The following is a 22,176-nucleotide window of genomic DNA, read 5'->3' on the forward strand; positions in this document are numbered from 1 at the left end:
TTTTAATCAAAAACTGGAAAAGGACACAATGTAGTTTATCCGAAACATTATCAAGGTTTGGGAATAGAAAGGTATCCAATTAATCAGCTTGTAAACTTAATTGAATAGCAAAGAGAGTAAGGTAAACATAGCAAGGTAAAGATAGTAAGGTAAAGATTGTAGGATAAAGATTGTAGGATAAAGAGTGTAGGGTAAAGATAGTAGGGTAAAGATTGTATGGTAAAGATAGTAAGGTAAAGATAGTAGGGTAAAGATAGTAGGGTAAAGATAGTAGGGTAAAGATAGCAGGGTTAAGATAGGCGGTAACGATAGTAATGACAAGATAGTGAGGACAAGATAGTAATAAATTTCTTCATTTAAAAACTAAAAGAATTTTTTTTCTAAAACTAATCGTGATTTCTGTGATAAAGCGATATTTTTTTGTGAATGACAAAGCATTGCTGAAAATAATGTTGTGTTTAAAGATGTCAGTTATACTTACTTGCTGTCATCTTTGCAGGTGAAGCAGAACAGCATACTTTCACATGTGCACTTGTCCCGTGGATTAGACTTCCGGCCTCGCGCCTTTCCACATAACAGACAGCTGTTCGCATCCAAGACCATGCGATAAGGCTACAGGTAAAAAGATCTTATAGGGATCGCGATAAACAATAATAAAATTGTATTCATAGCAAAAAGCAAATGACATCTGACAAGTTCTAATTATATAGATGTTTTGAGTACAATATGAGTATCTTCCTAACACAGACAAGTGTTGACGTATTTAAGTGTCATTCTGGCAGTTAGATTGAATCTAACGTTCGGTATGGTATAGATATTTTAAATGGACCGTGGACTTTCTGTTTACGGTACAAATATCTTAATCCTCAACATTACATATGTAGAGGTCAACGACGGGTTGCTGTAGTGTATTCGGTATTTCTCTCTCTCGAGCTAGTTATTGTACAAACGTTACAAAACACGAGCTGGAATGATTTTGCAACTATGGAAATCACACAATCATATACAGCAACCACGAGGTCGTGTGACTTGTTTTTACCACATTAGAAAATATATTCTGAGAGTTTTGTGTAAACGTGTGTTTTTTTTTAACAATATCGGTTGGGGTACAAGGATATGACCTGAAGTAAAATGTCTGGATTAATATGTAAAACTGACAATTTGGGAAATACTTGAAAATGCTAAAATCTATTACGAATCAAAGCAAATAATAAGCAAGTTAATAATTTTCAAATCAATAAAAATAATGGAAAAATTTAGATAAAAACGAATTTTTCACAAAAAGAATTGCGAACAAGCTTCATTGCTATCATTTCCGCGACCATTGTGATTAACAACTGTAGCAGTAAAAGATGACCGTGTTAGCCAATCAAACCGCGACTTTTATCACGTGTTGTATAAATTGTTTGCTTATACAACATTTATAGTAATTATTTTATGCGTTGGAATTTGAATAAAACCCAGTTATTTTGGTATACATAATTACATACATATACACATTGAACAATGTAATAACTTATTTATATACATTGAAGTAATAATTATGTATATATTAACTTTTGAGCCCTTGCTCACTCATGTCTTTGAATACTTATAGACGTTACATTGAATATAATTGCTTGGTTTTGATTGGCTCTTTCAACAGTCATCACGTGACGTAATCAAGATAAGCATTCAATGAATCATTGATAGTGTTTCCCCTCCAAAGGATACCCAAAACACTTTCGTTTTCTTCTGTCTTAATATACTTTGGCTTAAATTAGATAAATGTTACGCATTTGTTGTAGATGACGCCGAAACTCTTATACAAACATTACATGGCAGGATACAAAAGTAATTGTAGTTATTGTACCGCGGGAGTGTAGGTCGTTCTTGGACTAATGGAAGGGAATAATGGATGTAGGAAAACCAATGCCTCTATATCAATATCTGAAATTACATTGTCAGTGGATTGTTGCTAATTTGAAGACCTTTCTGTATAACTGTGCCAGATGAAGAAGTGACATTTAAGCGTTTCTTTTCTTTTGATATGGTAATTCTCGTTTTTTGAAGGCGTGTAATTTAGCTGGTAATTCATTTTCCAATGAATTGACTGGACAATTTAATTTGTTATGACACGAATGAACAACCACCCCCTGAAATTTTAACCCTCGTTCAACTAACCTGGAACAGTAAGATCAGCAATAACACAACAAGTACATGTCGAATATGCGAGTTCCAACCCAGCTCAACTGGGAAACTATGACATAAGTATTCCACAAACTGTGTATACAATATAACCATAGTAGAACTATTGGACTATCAGTAAACCGATAAATGTATTACAGTCGTAATGTCTACCTTTCTCAGTAAAGACATATACCCCAGTTTTTATGACCAACTTCGACACTATACTCTGAGTATACATTATGTATGTTAGTACTTTTAAAGTGTATATACAATTTTGCAATTATTAAGTGTGTGTGCAACCGGAACGAAATCGCGAAGGACAAATATTAGTTGTGGGAAAACGCCAAGATACATCAGAGAAGTCAAACAAGACTTATATCGATGCCATCCAGTGATTCCAGTGATTCCAGAAAATGAACACGTGAATATCATAAACATTTCAGAGAGAGAAGGTGACATTATGGTCGACTTTGGTAGAGTTTAGACTGGACGGAGAGGACGCAGCGACAGCAGTGTCGTGTGGGGGTACTTATGCGGATTGACGTCCTTTGAAACGGTTGCTAAAAGGTGGGTTTGATATTTTTTTCGAATTCTTAGACATATCTCGGAAATCCGGATGCTTCAGTCATATACATACAAAATAAAATGTGTGAATTTCCTGATTTCAGACTATATTCTTTTTGCTCATAATCTTTGGTAAATCCGCGATAAGGTAACCTTCACAATATTCACATAATAAAAATTCATATTTTAATACGTTATATCACTACTTTCCCATATGCTGTCTCGTAATTGACACATTGATCGATTTATTGGATGCCTGTCAGAGGTATGGTAATTTTACGGCGGTGTCCGGAGATAAACGAGACACTCGTGGGACAGATTAAACGTGACTAATCGTGGATTAGGATCCCTCGAGATCACTACACATTCTCTATCTATAATACAATAATGAGATAAGTAATATTTCTAGTCAAACCTTACTTACTGACCTTCAAGTAAAGTTGATAAATGTCGTAAACCAGGATTGACGTTACGGCGATGACCTCTGCCGACCCTGTTGATGTTACCGCCATGATAATCATAATGATGATTAAAAATTCCCCACTCCTTCCCAGAAGTCTCTGTGCCACTGCCGGGGGTACCAGTCCTGGTGTAAAAAATCGCGGAACATGGTTTATTCCGCGCCATTTATACATATTGAAACAGTATAGAGTAAAATATCTTTTTATTTATCTTCAATCGTCTGACAAAACATATCCATTTCAATAGTCCAGCGGTTGAAAATCTCATGGCTCTTTGTACGATATATACTTTTATAGTTGTGCCAATATGCTAATATGTAAATCATTTCGTTCCGCATTTTTCTAACTAAGACCGAATTATACCCTGACCCTCCAATGATTTAGTTCTGAGTTACAAGGTGTTAATGTGTGAGATGTGTTCAGTGCTTGTGTTATCATTATTAATATTTGAACGGTCAATATAATTATAATATATGCTTAAGACATTTGATAAAACATATTTCTGATGTTTCCCCTTGTAAATTGTGAGCAATAATTCTACAGAGTACCGACAAGGCTTATTGGAAGGAATGGGTCAATCTGTGAAGTATGTTTAACCGACGTTTAATTTTATTCTAATTTTATCCAGCCGTGGTCATTTATTTTAGTAAGTTGTAATATACTCAACATTAACTTAATTGCTACGTTTCAATTCACACACCTGTGCCTTGCTTCCTTTCTCATTCACTATTTGGTCTAGCGCACATTATCATAATCATTTTGATATGTATTTCGACCCAGGTACCTTCGTCATCTCCTAGCAACAATTTAGGTCAGAAGCGTGACTTGCGATCTTTAGAAGGACGAAGCTGCTGTATGACGAAGCTAAAATCATTATGGTTCTATTATGTCATTCAATTTGAAGTGACATTAACGTGTGTTTATTTATCGATTATGCTTCGATATTACGTATGGTATTGGATATTTAACCAGTGTTTGGTTGGTACACTGATCATCACGTATGGTGTTGGCTATTTCAGACCTATCTAATTGGTATAGTGACCATTACGTACTTACCAGCGTTAACCTGATCGTCAGTCAACAGTGGACCATTCTGTGTTGTGCCAAGGGCAATGTATGCTAATCCTGTTGTAGTTGCTAAAGCAAATGGAATGGCAAACCAGCAGAATCCTCCGAGTAGGAACCCAATAACACCTTCCTTTGGTTTGGCTGCCACACTGCACTGCCAGTAAGATTGGTCAACAAACACTGTTCCGAAATTTCCTGGAACGTAAAAAGATAGTTTGAACTAATATTTAAAATGATAGGTTTCCTTTAACGAATTATGGTAAAACATAAATCATTGACATAGCATTGTATTTTTTTTTCAAATGAAATACTGCATAGTTGATATTACCTTTTGCGGTTTGATTTTGCTATATTTGTGGTCATCAAATATAGCGCGAAAATATATACTCGTCAAATATTTTTATACGCAAACTAAGTTGAGGAATATCAACTGCAGAATGTTCACAAGGCCCGGTTACGCGATTTGTACATTCCGCGGACTAGGTCCTACTCGTAAATATAAGCCCGTGGAATTAAACAACCATACAGTATGTAGTTAATCTCGGATAGTGTCCATTCCATCGACCAATCAGTACATCGACCAATCAGTACATCGACCAATCAGAACATCGACGAATTAGTACATCGATCAATCAGTACATAAACCAATCAGTACATCTACCAATCAGAACATCGACCAATCAGTACATCGACCAATCAGTACATCGACCAATCAGTACATCGACCAATCAGTACATCGACCAATCAGAAGATCGACCAATTAGTACATCGACCAATCAGTACACAGACACTTTCTTTTCGGAAGATTATGTTACAATCAATAATTCATAAAAATACTATGTATCCTATTGAATGCAAAATTTTATTTACCTTTTTTAATTCAAAGCAATACTTTGTTTTATATATAATTATATAATACTTATTGTCACTTTATATCATCATTTGTCATCTCGACTATCTCACCATCGTTTTCGATAAGTTCGCGTTACATTAAGATCTTATCTTTGTCTGGTTTGGAGAGATTCACTTACCTACAATGTTGATCTTACGAAACATGAGTCCTGGTTTGGAGAATGTCACTTACCTACAATGTTGATCATACCAAACATGAGGCCTGGTTTGGAGAATGTCACTTACCTACAATGTTGATCTTACCAAACATGAGGCCTGGTTTGGAGAATGTCACTTACCTACAATGTTTATCATACCAAACATGAGGCCTGGTTTGGAGAATGTCACTTACCTACAATGTTGATCCTACCAAACATGAGTCCTGGTTTGGAGAGTGTCACTTACCTACAATGTTGATCCTACCAAACATGAGTCCTGGTTTGGAGAGTGTCACTTACCTACAATGTTGATCCTACCAAACATGAGTCCTGGTTTGGAGAATGCCACTTACCTACAATGTTGATCTTACGAAACATGAGTCCTGGTTTGGAGAATGTCACTTACCTACAATGTTGATCATACTAAACACGAGGCCTGTTTTCGAGAATGTCACTTACCTACAATGTTGATCATGCCAAACACGAGGCCTGTTTTGGAGAATGTCACTTACCTACAATGTTGATCATGCCAAACATGAGTCCTGGTTTGGAGAGTGTCACTTACCTACAATGTTGATCTTACGAAACATGAGTCCTGGTTTGGAGAGATTCATTTACCTACAATGTTGATCCTACCAAACATGGGGCCTGGTTTGGAGAATGTCACTTACCTACAATGTTGATCATACCAAACATGAGGCCTGGTTTGGAGAATGTCACTTACCTACAATGTTGATCATACCAAACATGAGTCCTGGTTTGGAGAGTATAGTAAGGTAGCTGTTCCCGCTGTTTTCGCTTGGCCCTTCCGTGCAGTTAAGTAATGTGTAGATACGGTCGATTGACCCTAAATATGCAAATCAAAGTTTGCTGTTAAACATTTCATAAAAGCCGACTATGCAAACGAAGAGTAAGTTTATTGAAGAGTTTCTTTACTTCATTTATGGATTCACTTTGTGTTTTAAGTCAATCTTTATAATTAAATCTACACAACCCATATGTAAATCATGTTTGTGTTAATAGACTATTTTCTTAATATGTTAGCCAAGTAAAAGTGAACATATCAATGTATCTAAACAATGACAAACTTGTTTCTATATATTTGTGGAATTCATTAAAAAGTTCGTCGCTGTATATTATTTAAGAACATGTATAGGCATATGTTATATATATAAAGCATCTGTGGGACTTGGTTTTACAGGGTAATTTATGAGTTCATAACGAATTGTGAATGGATATTGCCTTTGAGATTTATTAGAAAATATAGATTGGGATAAGTGTACATTGTATATATGCCATTGTTGCAATATAGCTGAAGAAGAAGAAGAAGAAGAAGAAGAAGAAGAAGAAGAAGAAGAATGTCTTTCTGTACTCCCATCAATTCTTTTATTACTGTTTGCCTAATGGCCGATCAGATAATAAAACAAGAAATATATATTTCCAATTTACATACGCTGCGAGTGTCTGTTTATTTAAGCTGTACCAATAAACCTTTCAATTAAAGGTTAAACGGCTCCAGAAACATCACAAGGGGAATAAGACCAGTGCAACGGGAGAGCAAGCGTCTTTTGCTTTAATGCTGACACCGAAACATCGGCATAATAACATAATTCAACCTGTTTCGTCTCCCTAGGACTTGTCAGTGATGCTACATGCAAAATGGTAGGTATCGAGAAATAGGAAAAATCAGGACTAGTCAATGATGCTACATGCAAAATGGTAGGTATCGAGAAATAGGAAAAAATAAGACTAGTCAATGATGCTACATGCAAAATAGTAGATAAAGAGAAATAGGAAAGACAAATTTGAAAAAAAAAAAAATAATGAAAATCAATTCACATTTCAATTGAAATTAATAAAACAGGAACACCATCCATGACCAAAACCAATCCTTTGCTTTGGAAATGATTTAATCACAAGAGCCGGTTTAATCCCCTACAATGATATGTGTGGCTGTTGAAATGCTTATCGATTTGTTGAGAAAACACAAAGTATACCGAATAGGTACGCAAACTAACTTATCATATAGATAGACTATTTATGTACTTGGAAGGTAACACTAACTTATCATATAGATAGACTATTTATGTACTTGGAAGGTAACGTATATAAATAATCAGTTTTAAGGTGAACTCATAGGTCTTCATTTGTCATTATACTTTTGTTATCTCTAGATTTACACATCAAAAGGAAGGTTATCAATCGCATTCTGGGAAAGATTTAAGAACGATTTCAAGGTTAATCAACACCTTTAAGGTTCAACAACATCTTTTCCCAATTCATTCCTTTCTACATATTTTTCTATCTTCCTTTCTCCAGTTTTTCTATCAAATATTTGATCGATGGTATCACTATTGAATATTTTAGTAGTTTGGAGAAGGCTTTACTGATTTATAATAAAATGTACCTTATCCAATTTAGATATTTATGCTAATAAATATGTTTGAATGGAAAATTGTACATGTTCTTGCCGCTCTCAATATTCTGATTGACCGGGCGTTGAATGATTCTTAAAACTGCATTTAGCTTCGACCTAGATTGTTTTACATACGAGGGACACAGGGTGGATAATACGGATCGATATATAGCATTACATTGTTGTAATATCCCTGCTGAATGACGTGTGATGGCATACTCTTACAACAACGCCATTACGTTAATAATGTTTAACCTACCGAGCACTACAATAATACCATTCAAGGTCGAAATGTTGTCACGTTCCACAAGTGAGAACAACGGTAGTGACAACAAAACCATTCTAACGAGGAACAAAGACTTCGATTCCCGTTTTTCAGTTTACGAGATTAAGATATCATTTCATAAGATATTGACTATCAAAAGACTTCCTGATGAAATGAAGTATGTCACCAATTGACTACAATATTTAGTGATACATCCAGACAATAACTGCTAGTGCATTAGACGCGATTGGACACGCCGTTTAATGTTCTTGCCACTCGACATTTTCCGTACTTATCTTGCGATAAACCTTTATTAGAATTCGTACGTTTCCGGTCATTTAGAAAGTGTTAACGGATCATACTCTCATAGCCGACCTGCTGACCCACCGACTAATAACTATATAAACAGCACTCGGATACAAGTTGGTTAGGTATGTCTTTCAACATAAACCAATCCGTTTCCTGGTGTGTAGTAATGAACAATAAAAAGAAATCCGGTCAAATATCCACAACGTTACAGAATAGCAACGTCAATCAGGGAACTTTGATTCCGTTTAAGAAGAGAACTACCATCAGGCTTAAGTAATGCTGAATAACAGTGTAAAATAAAAACATTGAGTTATATATATTACGTTCGAACATCTATTGAAGACATCTATGGATTTCTCTGTATATCTGCTTGTATTGTATTTTACTTGTATGTTTTATTTCTTGTACGATACGCTTGTATTGTATTTCATTGTATGTTCGTTACACGTACTTGTTGGATCTTCCTCCAGTTTCGCAATTTGCGCAGGATCTTATATATTTAAGGAACGCTATATTTATCAAAAAAAATAAAAAAAATATGAAATGATGTGACTCACCAAGTGGGTTGTCTTCGGAGTCCGGATCGTTGTAGATCTTCATGATAAAGATGACCATGATGATGTAGATAATGGATGTGTTGAAATACGACACATACACGGTGGCACCGAGTCCACCAATCAGAGTGTACGCTCCGATGACCGCGGCGATCAAGACAGTGGCGTACTCCACGGAGATGTCCTGGATGAGACTAGTCAGTACAGCGGCGCCACCTATTGGAAAACAACAAAATGCATAATACTTATTTTATTCTTACACAGACAAAAAAGAGCCTGTGTTTCTTCGTGTTGCTCTATATAACTTTAGTTAGTTGGCACGATTAATTTACGCCATCAAGGTGCGTTTGTTTATTTTCGACGTTAATAATTTTGAACCGATTTCGAATGTAACAATATTACTATTGTTAATGTAAGGAATAAAGGTTTGGGGTATCTCCTAAATAACAAAAAAAATATGTGTGGAATCTAAGCTTTGGGCATCTCTTAACTGACGTAGGTAGATATAATGAATCCAAGTTGAAACATCTTCTAAATATTGTAAGTTTATGTAAGTAATATATCATAACTGCAGTCGTTTTATGTAAGTAACCAAAGCTTGGGACATCTCCTAACTGACGTAGATTTATGCAAAATATATAAACAAACGTTACGCAACCATATATAAATCTTTGGGTAGCACTTCAGTTAAACCGAATAGTCCATTAGTCATGTATAGTAATCTAGTTCTAAGGAGACGTACCCACTTTCCATTTTTTTATGACAGGAAGAGGATTAATCGCCACGGCCATCATCATTATCAATATTAGCAAGATGATTCAAAGGGAAAACTTCATTGGAATACACTTTTCCTGTAGACAATATCTGGTAAATATATTTCTATATCAGCCTTTAAGTGAAATCCATCCGTTGTTCTTTTGTCTGGTTTTTATAATTGTGCAAAGCAATGCTACTTCGTCGCAAGCAGAAATACACTTGCTTTCACATGCACAAAGTTATATATTCCTTTTCGAAAAGATGATGTAACGTTTGATAGCATGTGGCTCCACATGTGGCTCCATATGCAGGGACTTCGGCAGTGATCAGCTGGTGTTTGCCTATTGTTTGTGAAGGCGTTGTTCCTGAGACCGGAAAATTGCAAACAGGATGCGATTGCAACATAACACAAAAACGTTTTCTATTTCATAAGACCCCGTGCGTCATCAAAACGAGATCAATAAAGCAATAAGGTCGTTACATTTAAGCAGAACGTTGTCTTTTTCATTTCGGAAAATCTAAACATCATTTTGAAGAAAAAAACCAAACAACAACAACGTTTGTTTATACTCTCTAAGACACAATTGTGTAATGAATGACATTGCGTATTTTTTTTTTTATATTTAGAGCGCAATCATAATTTGCTTTTGTTGAAATAGATAGAAAAGCAAAGCCAAACTGAACGTACCTAACATCAGCATGGCGGTGACGATTACGTTTGTCATCAGGGCGAAGACACAGAAAGTTTTATGTGTACGGGAGTCGAATCGTGCCTTGATCACTTGAAGAAATGTTTTTGCGCCGGGCGCCTTGATCTTCAGCTGAACAGAAATCATAGCGAACAGAAGAATTTGTATTGTGGCTCCTGCCGCGTACCAGAAAGGACCGCTTATACCATACTGAAAAAATATCAACTACGGTTAATATGCATCACCATAAAATTTTAACGATTAACAGCAAGACATTTCATATCTCTCTCTCACACAAAACAGTAACGCGTATTTCGGGACAATTTCAAATCAATTTGACTTCTGTCGTTTAGTTATAAACTAAATATGACGCTATTCTCAGGTTAATTATTAAAATAGATAAAATCAATAAAGAAAAATAGAACATTAACACGGAAATATCTTATTATTAAGTGTTTATCGTCTACAGTCTAATACAATTAATGGATTTATTATAAACTGTCACATTGTAATTAGTCTGATGTAATCAATTTAATTGATATTGGTGAAATTAATCAAAGGAATGTAGAGAAAGGAAATGGAATCATATCGATGATGAATCACTGTTTACCAATGGAGAAAAAGAAAGTCTTAACACAGCAAATCGCTTTCCGTGTACTTCCGGTTTTCCTATATGACATGTTATCAATACCTGTTCACACACAGGGACACTATTCACAACATTTTAACAATAACATTCCTTGATTGATATTCTTAAATGGTAGAAGTCAATCAGGCAAGGTTGAGATAACCAGTTGGTTTATTACCTTGACTGATTAACACCTTGTTGTTACACGATAAGGGTATCGACTTACTGTACGACATGTGGTATATTTACACTACTGTCAGAGGAATGGAGAGAAATTGAGACAAAGAATTGGTGCTAATGATAATCATGTGGAATTATCGGTCAGGGTGATATGGGGAAGGGTGTCATGGCCACAACAACCTAGGTGATATGGGGACAGGTGTTATAGACACAACAACCTAGGTGATATGGGGACAGGTGTTATAGACATGACACAACAACCTAGGTGATATGGGGACAGGTGTCATGGCCACAACAACCTAGGTGATATGGGGAAGGGTGTCATGGCCACAACAACCTAGGTGATATGGGGAAGGGTGTCATGGACACAACAACCTAGGTGATATGGGGAAGGGTGTCATGGCCACAACAACCTTAGTGATATGGGGACAGGTGTTATAGACATGACACAACAACCTAGGTGATATGGAGACAGGTGTTATAGACACAACAACCTAGGTGATATGGGGACGGGTGTCATGGACACAACAACCTTAGTGATATGGGGACAGGTGTTATAGACATGACACAACAACCTTAGTGATATGGGGACAGGTGTTATAGACATGACACAACAACCTAGGTGATATGGGGACAGGTGATATAGACACAACAACCTTAGTGATATGGAGACAGGTGTCATGGACACAACAACCTTAGTGATATGGAGACAGGTGTCATGGACACAACAACCTAGGTGATATGGGGACAGGTGTCATGGACACAACAACCTAGGTGATATGGGGACAGGTGTCATGGACACAACAACCTAGGTGATATGGGGACAGGTGTCATGGACACAACAACCTAGGTGATATGGGGACAGGTGTCATGGACACAACAACCTAGGTGATATGGGGACAGGTGTCATGGACACAACAACCTAGGTGATATGGGGAAGGGTGTCATGGACACAACAACCTAGGTGATATGGGTACGGGTGTCATGGACACAACAACCTAGGTGATATGGGGACGGGTGTCATGGACACAACAACCTAGGTGATATGGGGAAGGGTGTCATGGACACACCAACCTAGGTGATATGGGGACGGGTGTTATGGACACAACAACCTAGGTGATATGGGGACAGGTGATATGGGGACGGGTGTCATGGACACAACAACCTAGGTGATATGGGGACGGAAGTCATGGACACAACAACCTAGGTGATATGGGGACGGGTGTCATGGACACAACAACCTTAGGAGACCTGGGTCCACCCCACGACAACATGTCGCCCCTCAAAGGAGACCTGACTCGTCCCTCTACCCCTGACAGGAGACCTGGAACCCCCTACCCATCCGCTGCCTCTGACAGGAGACCTGGGTCCATCCCACTTACAACATGTCGCCCCTCAAAGGAGACCTGACTCGTCCCTCTACCCCTCACAAGATACCTGGAGTCACCTCTCTGTCCCTCAAAGGAGGCCTTGATTCACCCCTCTACAAAATGTCGCCCCTCAAAAGAGGCCTTGAACCACCCCTCTTCAAAATGCCAACTCTCACAGGAGGCAGGTATTCACCCCATTAACTACATCTATTAACCAGTAAAAGACAGTCGTGGAATTAAGAGAAGTAGGTCAGGGAAAATGATCTTAGTAGCATATGCTTGGTAATACAACTTCAAACGTCTAACGGAAAGAGGATCCCCATAATCAACCACATACGTCCTACGGAAATGGTGGGGTCTGTTTCCGTAGTTAGATGAATTATGTGGACAGCACAGCGAGATCTTTTTAAACCTGTATCTGATTCCTTTTCCTGTTTAATGAAGGAAATGTATAGCATTACTCCGGGCTTCAATAAGGAAGACCCCTGAGGATCAATACATGTTGACTAGCCTTACTTGATTATTTTGTTTGTTGCTGAAGATGATTCACCTGAAAAAGATTGTATCAATATAATATTGTCTGGAAATTGTTGGGATTAATTTCAAATCAGTTCCCTATTAACAGTTGCAGAACATCATTTAATTTAGGAGTAAATTGATATCATTGCTATAGGTAAATATTTATCTACAACTACAGATATTGTCCAGACAAATAAGCTTAATGAAGAGGTAGGTCGTTATATTGAGGATACGTAATTAACGTATTGAAATCAATGCAACGATCTTAATGAATTAATTAATCTTAATTGATTAATAATATGATTAATCATTAAGTCAGACCTTCGGCCTTGGCTGTTACATGTAGTTATATAATGTAGACGCCGATGAAATGGTTAACGAATGGTTGGAAGGGAAACCATCTCCAGGAATATCAATATTTTCATACGGTATTATTTAAAGAATGCATTCTTGAAAATAATTAAATGGAAAAAAAGTTAATTGACAGCATGATATGGAAGCCCGGGCGTACGTCTGGCTATTCGCCTGTTAGCCTAAAACATTATCGATAATAATTCTTAAGCAGATTAGCCTCAAATACACATAGGTAGAGGAAGCACAATATAGAGTCAAGAGAGTTATCGTAGGAAATATTACGCGTATTTGGGAAATGAATTTTCTTTCAATAATGTCCATTATGGTGTTGATAGTTGAGATCACTGGTGTAGTTTTCCTAATTCTGTTTTGTTGTTCCGCTGTGTTCATTAAGTCGATTTGATTAGTAATTTGAGTGACTGCTCCCCTGTAATCTGACTTGGTATGACGGGGATATACTTATTAGACAGCCATGGTAAGTACACAATAGGGTTGAGTAGTACAGGCGAGGATTGTTAGAAACAACATTATTTATACTGTAACTCTAGGAAATAAAACATTGTATTGTACTAAACATCGGGGCTCAGCGGCTGGGGTTCCTCACAGTGAAAAAAAAAATTACTAACCACGAATTTTATTTATTGTTTTGAAAAGAATTTATGTTTTTTATACTGCCTGGGTATACCTAAATCTAATGAAGTTCCTCGCTGAAGATTTAAACACACGATACTGGAACATTGCCCTCACTGAGCAATATCCTGTTCTCTCGCTTGTAAGTACATGGTCGTGCCACACTAAGTAAGAAAATCACCAAAAATACAAATTTCAATTTCTTTTTAGAAATAACAGGAAAATAATTTCATTACGGGTTATAAAAAGGCTTGCCGTTTATTGCTTATACTAACATTCCCAGATCTTTCCTTGTACAGAATATGTAATTATCAAAACAACCCATATTGTGTGCTCTCATCCCCGCGACAGAAACTTTTCATGCGCTTTCTCCTAGAAGTTTGAACTTAAGTCTGTATAAAACAGCTATCGTAGAGAGTACATACAATCTTAAAAGCGTTACGGCACTGGGGCTTGTCGTTGTCACTTAGGGTATTTAAAGGAGGGTTATATATATACTTCTATTTTCTTTCCCGATTGATTATCGGTGTCGACCGAAGTTTAGATAATAAAGTTGTTAGAATTAAGAAAACAGCTATGATAGAAATGTAAACACAGAATAACCATACAAACACGTGCAACTCTATAGATAGTTACTGTAAATCTTCATGCAAAGAGTCGAAACACAGAAAATACCCGACGTTAGCTATACTTTTTGGACCTACATAGTGATGTTTGTAAATATTGGAATGTTGCAATAGGGGTCAGTAAAAACAGGGAACATTATAAAGAAACTCTAATAACGATCACCTTAGTTTTGAAATATTTTAGTATGTTTGACCCGTGGGACCTTGAATGAAGGTTAACATCATTCATTTGAACAATCGATATAGCCCTTTTCCTATGAATGCTACAAACCCAATATCAGGTCTCTGGGCCTCCTGGTTATCAAGAAGTTGTTTAAAGATTTTAAAACATTTGACCCCTGTAACCTAAAGGTCAAGGTCATCTTTTTGATCAAACTTGATAGCCCCTTTTCCAAGAATGCTACAAATCAAATACCAGGATTCTCGGCGCTTTATTATCAGGAGGAAGTTGTTTAAAGATTTAAGCATATTTGACCCCAGTGACCTTGAATGAAGGTCAATGTTAATAATTTGAATAATCGCTATAGCCCTTAACCCATGAATGCTACAGTCCCAATATCAGGTCAATGGACCTGTTGGTTATTAAGAAGAAATTATTTAAAGATGTTAGCATATTTGACCCCTGTGACCTTTGATAAAACTCAAGATCAACGTACGACGCACGACGGACGACGCCGGCAATCGCAATAGGTCAACTGTCCCAGGTGACCTAAAAATTAATAAAAACTACGAACAAAAGATTACATTGAGACTTTTAAAAGTAAAATGATAATCGGACCAAGTGTTCCGAAATGATAAGCGTCCTTGATGACATCCGCCATATCAATTTATATCAGACACTGAGGTATACAGAGTGACCTACATGTACCTTGCTGGCTACAGTAGAGGACTGTAGGAGAGTGACGTCACACACTGAGGTATACAGTGACCTACCTTACTGGCTACAGTAGAGGACTGTAGGAGAGTGACGTCATACACTGAGGTATACAGAGTGACCTACCTTGCTGGCTACAGTAGAGGACTGTAGGAGAGTGACGTCACACACTGAGGTATACAGTGACCTACCTTGCTGGCTACAGTAGAGGACTGTAGGAGAGTGACGTCACACACTAAGATATATAGTGACCTACCTTGCTGGCTACAGTAGAGGACTGTAGGAGAGTGACGTCACACACTGAGGTATACAGAGTGACCTACCTTGCTGGCTACAGTAGAGGACTGTAGGAGAGTGACGTCATACACTGAGATATACAGTGACCTACCTTGCTGGCTACAGTTTAGGACTGTATGAGAGTGACGTCACACACTGAGATATAAGTAGAGGACTGTATGAGAGTGACGTCACACACTGAGATATACAGTGGCCTACCTTGCTGGCTACAGTAGAGGACTGTAGGAGAGTGACGTCACACACTGAGGTATACAGTGACCTACCTTACTGGCTACAGTAGAGGACTGTAGGAGAGTGACGTCACACACTGAGGTATACAGTGACCTACCTTACTGGCTACAGTAGAGGACTGTAGGAGAGTGACGTCACACACTGAGATATACAGTGGCCTACCTTGCTGGCTACAGTAGAGGACTGTAGGAGAGTGACGTCACACACTGAGGTATACAGAGTGACCTACCTTACTGGCTACAGTAGAGGACTGTAGGAGTGTGACTTCACACACTGAGGTATACAGAGTGACCTACCTTACTGGCTACAGTAGAGGACTGTAGGAGAGTGACGTCATACACTGAGGTATACAGAGTGACCTACCTTGCTGGCTACAGTAGAGGACTGTAGGAGAGTGACGTCACACACTGAGATATACAGTGACCTACCTTACTGGCTACAGTAGAGGACTGTAGGAGAGTGACGTCACACACTGAGGTATACAGAGTGACCTACCTTACTGGCTACAGTAGAGGACTGTAGGAGAGTGACGTCACACACTGAGGTATACAGAGTGACCTACCTTACTGGCTACAGTAGAGGACTGTAGGAGAGTGACGTCACACACTGAGATATACAGTGACCTTCCTTGCTGGCTACAGTAGAGGACTGTAGGAGAGTGACGTCACACACTGAGGTATACAGTGACCTACCTTGCTGGCTACAGTAGAGGACTGTAGGAGAGTGACGTCATACACTGAGATATACAGTGACCTACCTTGCTGGCTACAGTAGAGGACTGTAGGAGAGTGACGTCATACACTGAGGTATACAGAGTTACCTACCTTACTGGCTACAGTAGAGGACTGTAGGAGAGTGACGTCACACACTGAGGTATACAGAGTGACCTACCTTACTGGCTACAGTAGAGGACTGTAGGAGAGTGACGTCACACACTGAGGTATACAGAGTGACCTACCTTACTGGCTACAGTAGAGGACTGTAGGAGAGTGACGTCACACACTGATATATACAGTGACCTACCTTACTGGCTACAGTAGAGGACTGTAGGAGAGTGACGTCACACACTGATATATACAGTGACCTACCTTACTGGCTACAGTAGAGGACTGTAGGAGAGTGACGTCACACACTGAGGTATACAGAGTGACCTACCTTACTGGCTACAGTAGAGGACTGTAGGAGAGTGACGTCACACACTGAGGTATACAGAGTGACCTACCTTACTGGCTACAGTAGAGGACTGTAGGAGAGTGACGTCACACACTGATATATACAGTGACCTACCTTACTGGCTACAGTAGAGGACTGTAGGAGAGTGACGTCACACACTGAGGTATACAGAGTGACCTACCTTACTGGCTACAGTAGAGGACTGTAGGAGAGTGACGTCACACACTGAGGTATACAGAGTGACCTACCTTACTGGCTACAGTAGAGGACTGTAGGAGAGTGACGTCACACACTGATATACAGTGACCTACCTTACTGGCTACAGTAGAGGACTGTAGGAGAGTGACGTCACACACTGATATATACAGTGACCTACCTTACTGGCTACAGTAGAGGACTGTAGGAGAGTGACGTCACACACTGAGGTATACAGAGTGACCTACCTTACTGGCTACAGTAGAGGACTGTAGGAGAGTGACGTCACACACTGATATATACAGTGACCTACCTTGCTGGCTACAGTAGAGGACTGTAGGAGAGTGACGTCATACACTGAGATATACAGTGACCTACCTTGCTGGCTACAGTAGAGGACTGTAGGAGAGTGACGTCATACACTGAGGTATACAGAGTTACCTACCTTACTGGCTACAGTAGAGGACTGTAGGAGAGTGACGTCACACACTGAGGTATACAGAGTGACCTACCTTACTGGCTACAGTAGAGGACTGTAGGAGAGTGACGTCACACACTGAGGTATACAGAGTGACCTACCTTACTGGCTACAGTAGAGGACTGTAGGAGAGTGACGTCACACACTGATATATACAGTGACCTACCTTACTGGCTACAGTAGAGGACTGTAGGAGAGTGACGTCACACACTGATATATACAGTGACCTACCTTACTGGCTACAGTAGAGGACTGTAGGAGAGTGACGTCACACACTGAGGTATACAGAGTGACCTACCTTACTGGCTACAGTAGAGGACTGTAGGAGAGTGACGTCACACACTGAGGTATACAGAGTGACCTACCTTACTGGCTACAGTAGAGGACTGTAGGAGAGTGACGTCACACACTGATATATACAGTGACCTACCTTACTGGCTACAGTAGAGGACTGTAGGAGAGTGACGTCACACACTGAGGTATACAGAGTGACCTACCTTACTGGCTACAGTAGAGGACTGTAGGAGAGTGACGTCACACACTGACGTATACAGAGTGACCTACCTTACTGGCTACAGTAGAGGACTGTAGGAGAGTGACGTCACACACTGAGGTATACAGAGTGACCTACCTTACTGGCTACAGTAGAGGACTGTAGGAGAGTGACGTCACACACTGAGGTATACAGAGTGACCTACCTTGCTGGCTACAGTAGAGGACTGTAGGAGAGTGACGTCACACACTGAGGTATACAGAGTGACCTACCTTACTGGCTACAGTAGAGGACTGTAGGAGAGTGACGTCACACACTGAGGTGTACAGTGACCTACCTTACTGGCTACAGTAGAGGACTGTAGGAGAGTGACGTCACACACTGAGATGTACAGTGACCTACCTTACTGGCTACAGTAGAGGACTGTAGGAGAGTGACGTCACACACTGAGGTATACAGTGACCTACCTTGCTGGCTACAGTAGAGGACTGTAGGAGAGTGACGTCACACACTGAGATGTACAGTGACCTACCTTACTGGCTACAGTAGAGGACTGTAGGAGAGTGACGTCACACACTGAGATGTACAGTGACCTACCTTACTGGCTACAGTAGAGGACTGTAGGAGAGTGACGTCACACACTGAGATGTACAGTGACCTACCTTACTGGCTACAGTAGAGGACTGTAGGAGAGTGACGTCACACACTGAGATGTACAGTGACCTACCTTACTGGCTACAGTAGAGGACTGTAGGAGAGTGACGTCACACACTGAGGATATACAGTGACCTACCTTGCTGGCTACAGTAGAGGACTGTAGGAGAGTGACGTCACACACTGAGATGTACAGTGACCTACCTTACTGGCTACAGTAGAGGACTGTAGGAGAGTGACGTCACACACTGAGGTATACAGTGACCTACCTTGCTGGCTACAGTAGAGGACTGTAGGAGAGTGACGTCACACACTGAGATATACAGTGACCTACCTTGCTGGCTACAGTAGAGGACTGTAGGAGAGTGACGTCACACACTGAGGTATACAGTGACCTACCTTGCTGGCTACAGTAGAGGACTGTAGGAGAGTGACGTCACACACTGAGATATACAGTGACCTACCTTGCTGGCTACAGTAGAGGACTGTAGGAGAGTGACGTCATACACTGAGATATACAGTGACCTACCTTGCTGGCTACAGTAGATGATTGTAGGAGAGTGACGTCACACACTGAGGTATACAGAGTTACCTACCTTGCTGGCTACAGTAGAGGACTGTAGGCGAGTGACGTCACACACTGAGGTATACAGTGACCTACCTTACTGGCTACAGGAGAGAACTGTAGGAGAGTGACGTCATACACTGAGATATACAGTGACCTACCTTGCTGGCTACAGTAGAGGACTGCAGGAGAGTGACGTCACACACTGAGATATACAGTTACCTACCTTACTGGCTACAGTAGAGGACTGTAGGAGAGTGACGTCATACACTGAGATATACAGTGACCTACCTTGCTGGCTACAGTAGAGGACTGTAGGAGAGTGACGTCACACACTGAGGTATACAGTGACCTACCTTACTGGCTACAGTAGAGGACTGTAGGAGAGTGACGTCACACACTGAGATATACAGTGACCTACCTTACTGGCTACAGTAGAGGACTGTATGAGAGTGACGTCACACACTGAGGTATACAGTGACCTACCTTGCTGGCTACAGTAGAGGACTGTAGGAGAGTGACGTCACACACTGAGGTATACAGAGTGACCTACCTTACTGGCTACAGTAGAGGACTGTAGGAGAGTGACGTCACACACTGAGATATACAGTGACCTACCTTACTGGCTACAGTAGAGGACTGTATGAGAGTGACGTCACACACTGAGATATACAGTGGCCTACCTTGCTGGCTACAGTAGAGGACTGTAAGAGAGTGGCAGCCCAAGTCCATTGGGATATTATAGTTGTTGAGGTCAAACCAATGTTGACCTTTCCACCGGCATCAAAAGCCACGTCTAATGAGTTCTGTGAAAAAAAAAATTGCTACCATTAAAAAAATTTAACACCAAGTCTAAATAAAACTAAATAGATGAAAAATGAACAGTTTATATATTGAAATAAATGCCCTTTAAAAGGTACAATGATATCATGGCTTGATGTTCCGGAAATGCTCTTATCCATTCGACAAGCTCATTATTATGGCAAAGGACGATTCAGTTTTTAACAGGGCCACCGCAGCAGTCACCAAAATGACACATTGATATTCCAAATATTAGTGTTATTCACGATACGGAAAACATAATTCAGATTGTTCTCTTTCTTTACGTTTTCATTCAAAATGGCTGCATAATACAGTAGGTATTTATAACCAATGAATACACTTCAAATCTGTCAACATGAACTTCTGGTTGAATTCTTGATATGTTCATCCATTTTAAGCAATTTTATGGATGTGTTTTCAGATGTTATGCGACAATCATTATCATTACACAAACATACGCATGTCAATTAACATTCTCAGACTGTAGCTTGTCGAATTAAACTATACGGCCATTGATTTGAATATATCTTCAACATGAGGGTGACGATCGTCAGGCTTCACGTCTCGTGAAACAAATGTTTTAAGAGACACGTAATCATGAATGGAGGTGAGCGTGCCATTAACCAATATAGACAACCCTTCGTGCCCCGAGTGAGTATGGTAATATGAACAATATTAAGTGATCAGAATTGTATTCGATGGATCAATACATATTACCAGTAATGATGCGTAAAAACGAAAAAGAAAAAACCCAAAACGGTGGCCGAAGAGCATCCGTCTATTAGTATGTCCAATCAACATCAAAGCCAGGACTCGAATGTATGTCAATGATTAAATTGTTTCTCCAACCATGGTCATTATCAAGCGGGATATCTTGCAGAAGCTAATGGCTACATGAGTACACATTCAGAGAAGAGTTGGGGTGTGTCTTATCCCATGACAGAACCACCAAAACATAATGACTGTCAGCGAATTCAGGTTCTAGAGAAGCACACTACTGGTAGAATTTAAACCACATATCCCAGACCCTTCACCTGAGGTCGACTGGTCCGATGTTCTATTGCGGATTTTGCGAGTATAACATTTGTTCCAAAATTGATTTCTATTTAGAATTTAAAATAAAAAAGGGGGGGGGGGGGGGGGGGGGGGGGGGGGGGTACATCTACACCAAGGTATAGCATTTTACTTCTTAATTCCACAAATGTACCTAAATCATTTTGGTCAAAGAACTAATATAATCCTTGCAAACGTTTATCTGCAGAAAACATATTACTTGAAACGTTAATATGGGACCAAGAAGTCATTCAACAGTGTGGGCAATAAGAGATGTCAAATATTCGAGGTAATCCGACCCGTCATCAAGGCACAAAGAACACAAACACAATCACACGATATATAAACAGTACTAGAAATAATATACAAAAAGAGTTATATATAAAGTAGTTAAAAACTAACCATAAATCCTTCGGCTTCCGTGGGCCTATATGGTTTGATATACAAATGCTGGAATGTGTATCTTTCACCATAAAACTACATCCCGTGTCGGGTCAAAAGGCATATAAACGACAAATGCATTACAGGAAAATAATTTCGTTTCGGGTTATAAGGTTCTCGCCTCCGAAACGGCTTGCAGATTAATGTTTATATCAAAATGTCCATCCCTTACCATATTCAAAATATTTATTTGTAAAACAGCCCATATCGTGTGCTCTCATTCCCGCAATAGAACTTTTCATGCACGTTCTCATGGAACTGAAACTTTGAAATAAAACTTTGTCATCCTTTGC

The 22,176-nt window shown here is 39.4% G+C and overlaps 1 protein-coding gene across 1 annotated transcript in view; it reads right to left on the bottom strand.

The window, feature by feature from the left end:
- LOC117345379 (urea-proton symporter DUR3-like) overlaps positions 1 to 22,176 on the bottom strand; it is a 53,328-nt gene that overhangs the window by 13,187 nt on the left and 17,965 nt on the right. The window contains exons 2-8 of the mRNA XM_033908453.1: positions 20,251 to 20,373; positions 10,300 to 10,510; positions 8,859 to 9,071; positions 6,036 to 6,158; positions 4,251 to 4,457; positions 3,162 to 3,319; positions 482 to 612 (exon numbers count right to left, since the gene is read on the bottom strand). Of these exons, the coding sequence (XP_033764344.1) occupies positions 482 to 612; positions 3,162 to 3,319; positions 4,251 to 4,457; positions 6,036 to 6,158; positions 8,859 to 9,071; positions 10,300 to 10,510; positions 20,251 to 20,373 (1,166 nt within the window). The remainder of the gene's footprint in view (positions 1 to 481; positions 613 to 3,161; positions 3,320 to 4,250; positions 4,458 to 6,035; positions 6,159 to 8,858; positions 9,072 to 10,299; positions 10,511 to 20,250; positions 20,374 to 22,176) is intronic.

The sequence above is a fragment of the Pecten maximus genome, chromosome 16 (assembly GCF_902652985.1).
Source record: "Pecten maximus chromosome 16, xPecMax1.1, whole genome shotgun sequence".
In the NCBI taxonomy this organism is placed as follows: domain Eukaryota; kingdom Metazoa; phylum Mollusca; class Bivalvia; order Pectinida; family Pectinidae; genus Pecten; species Pecten maximus.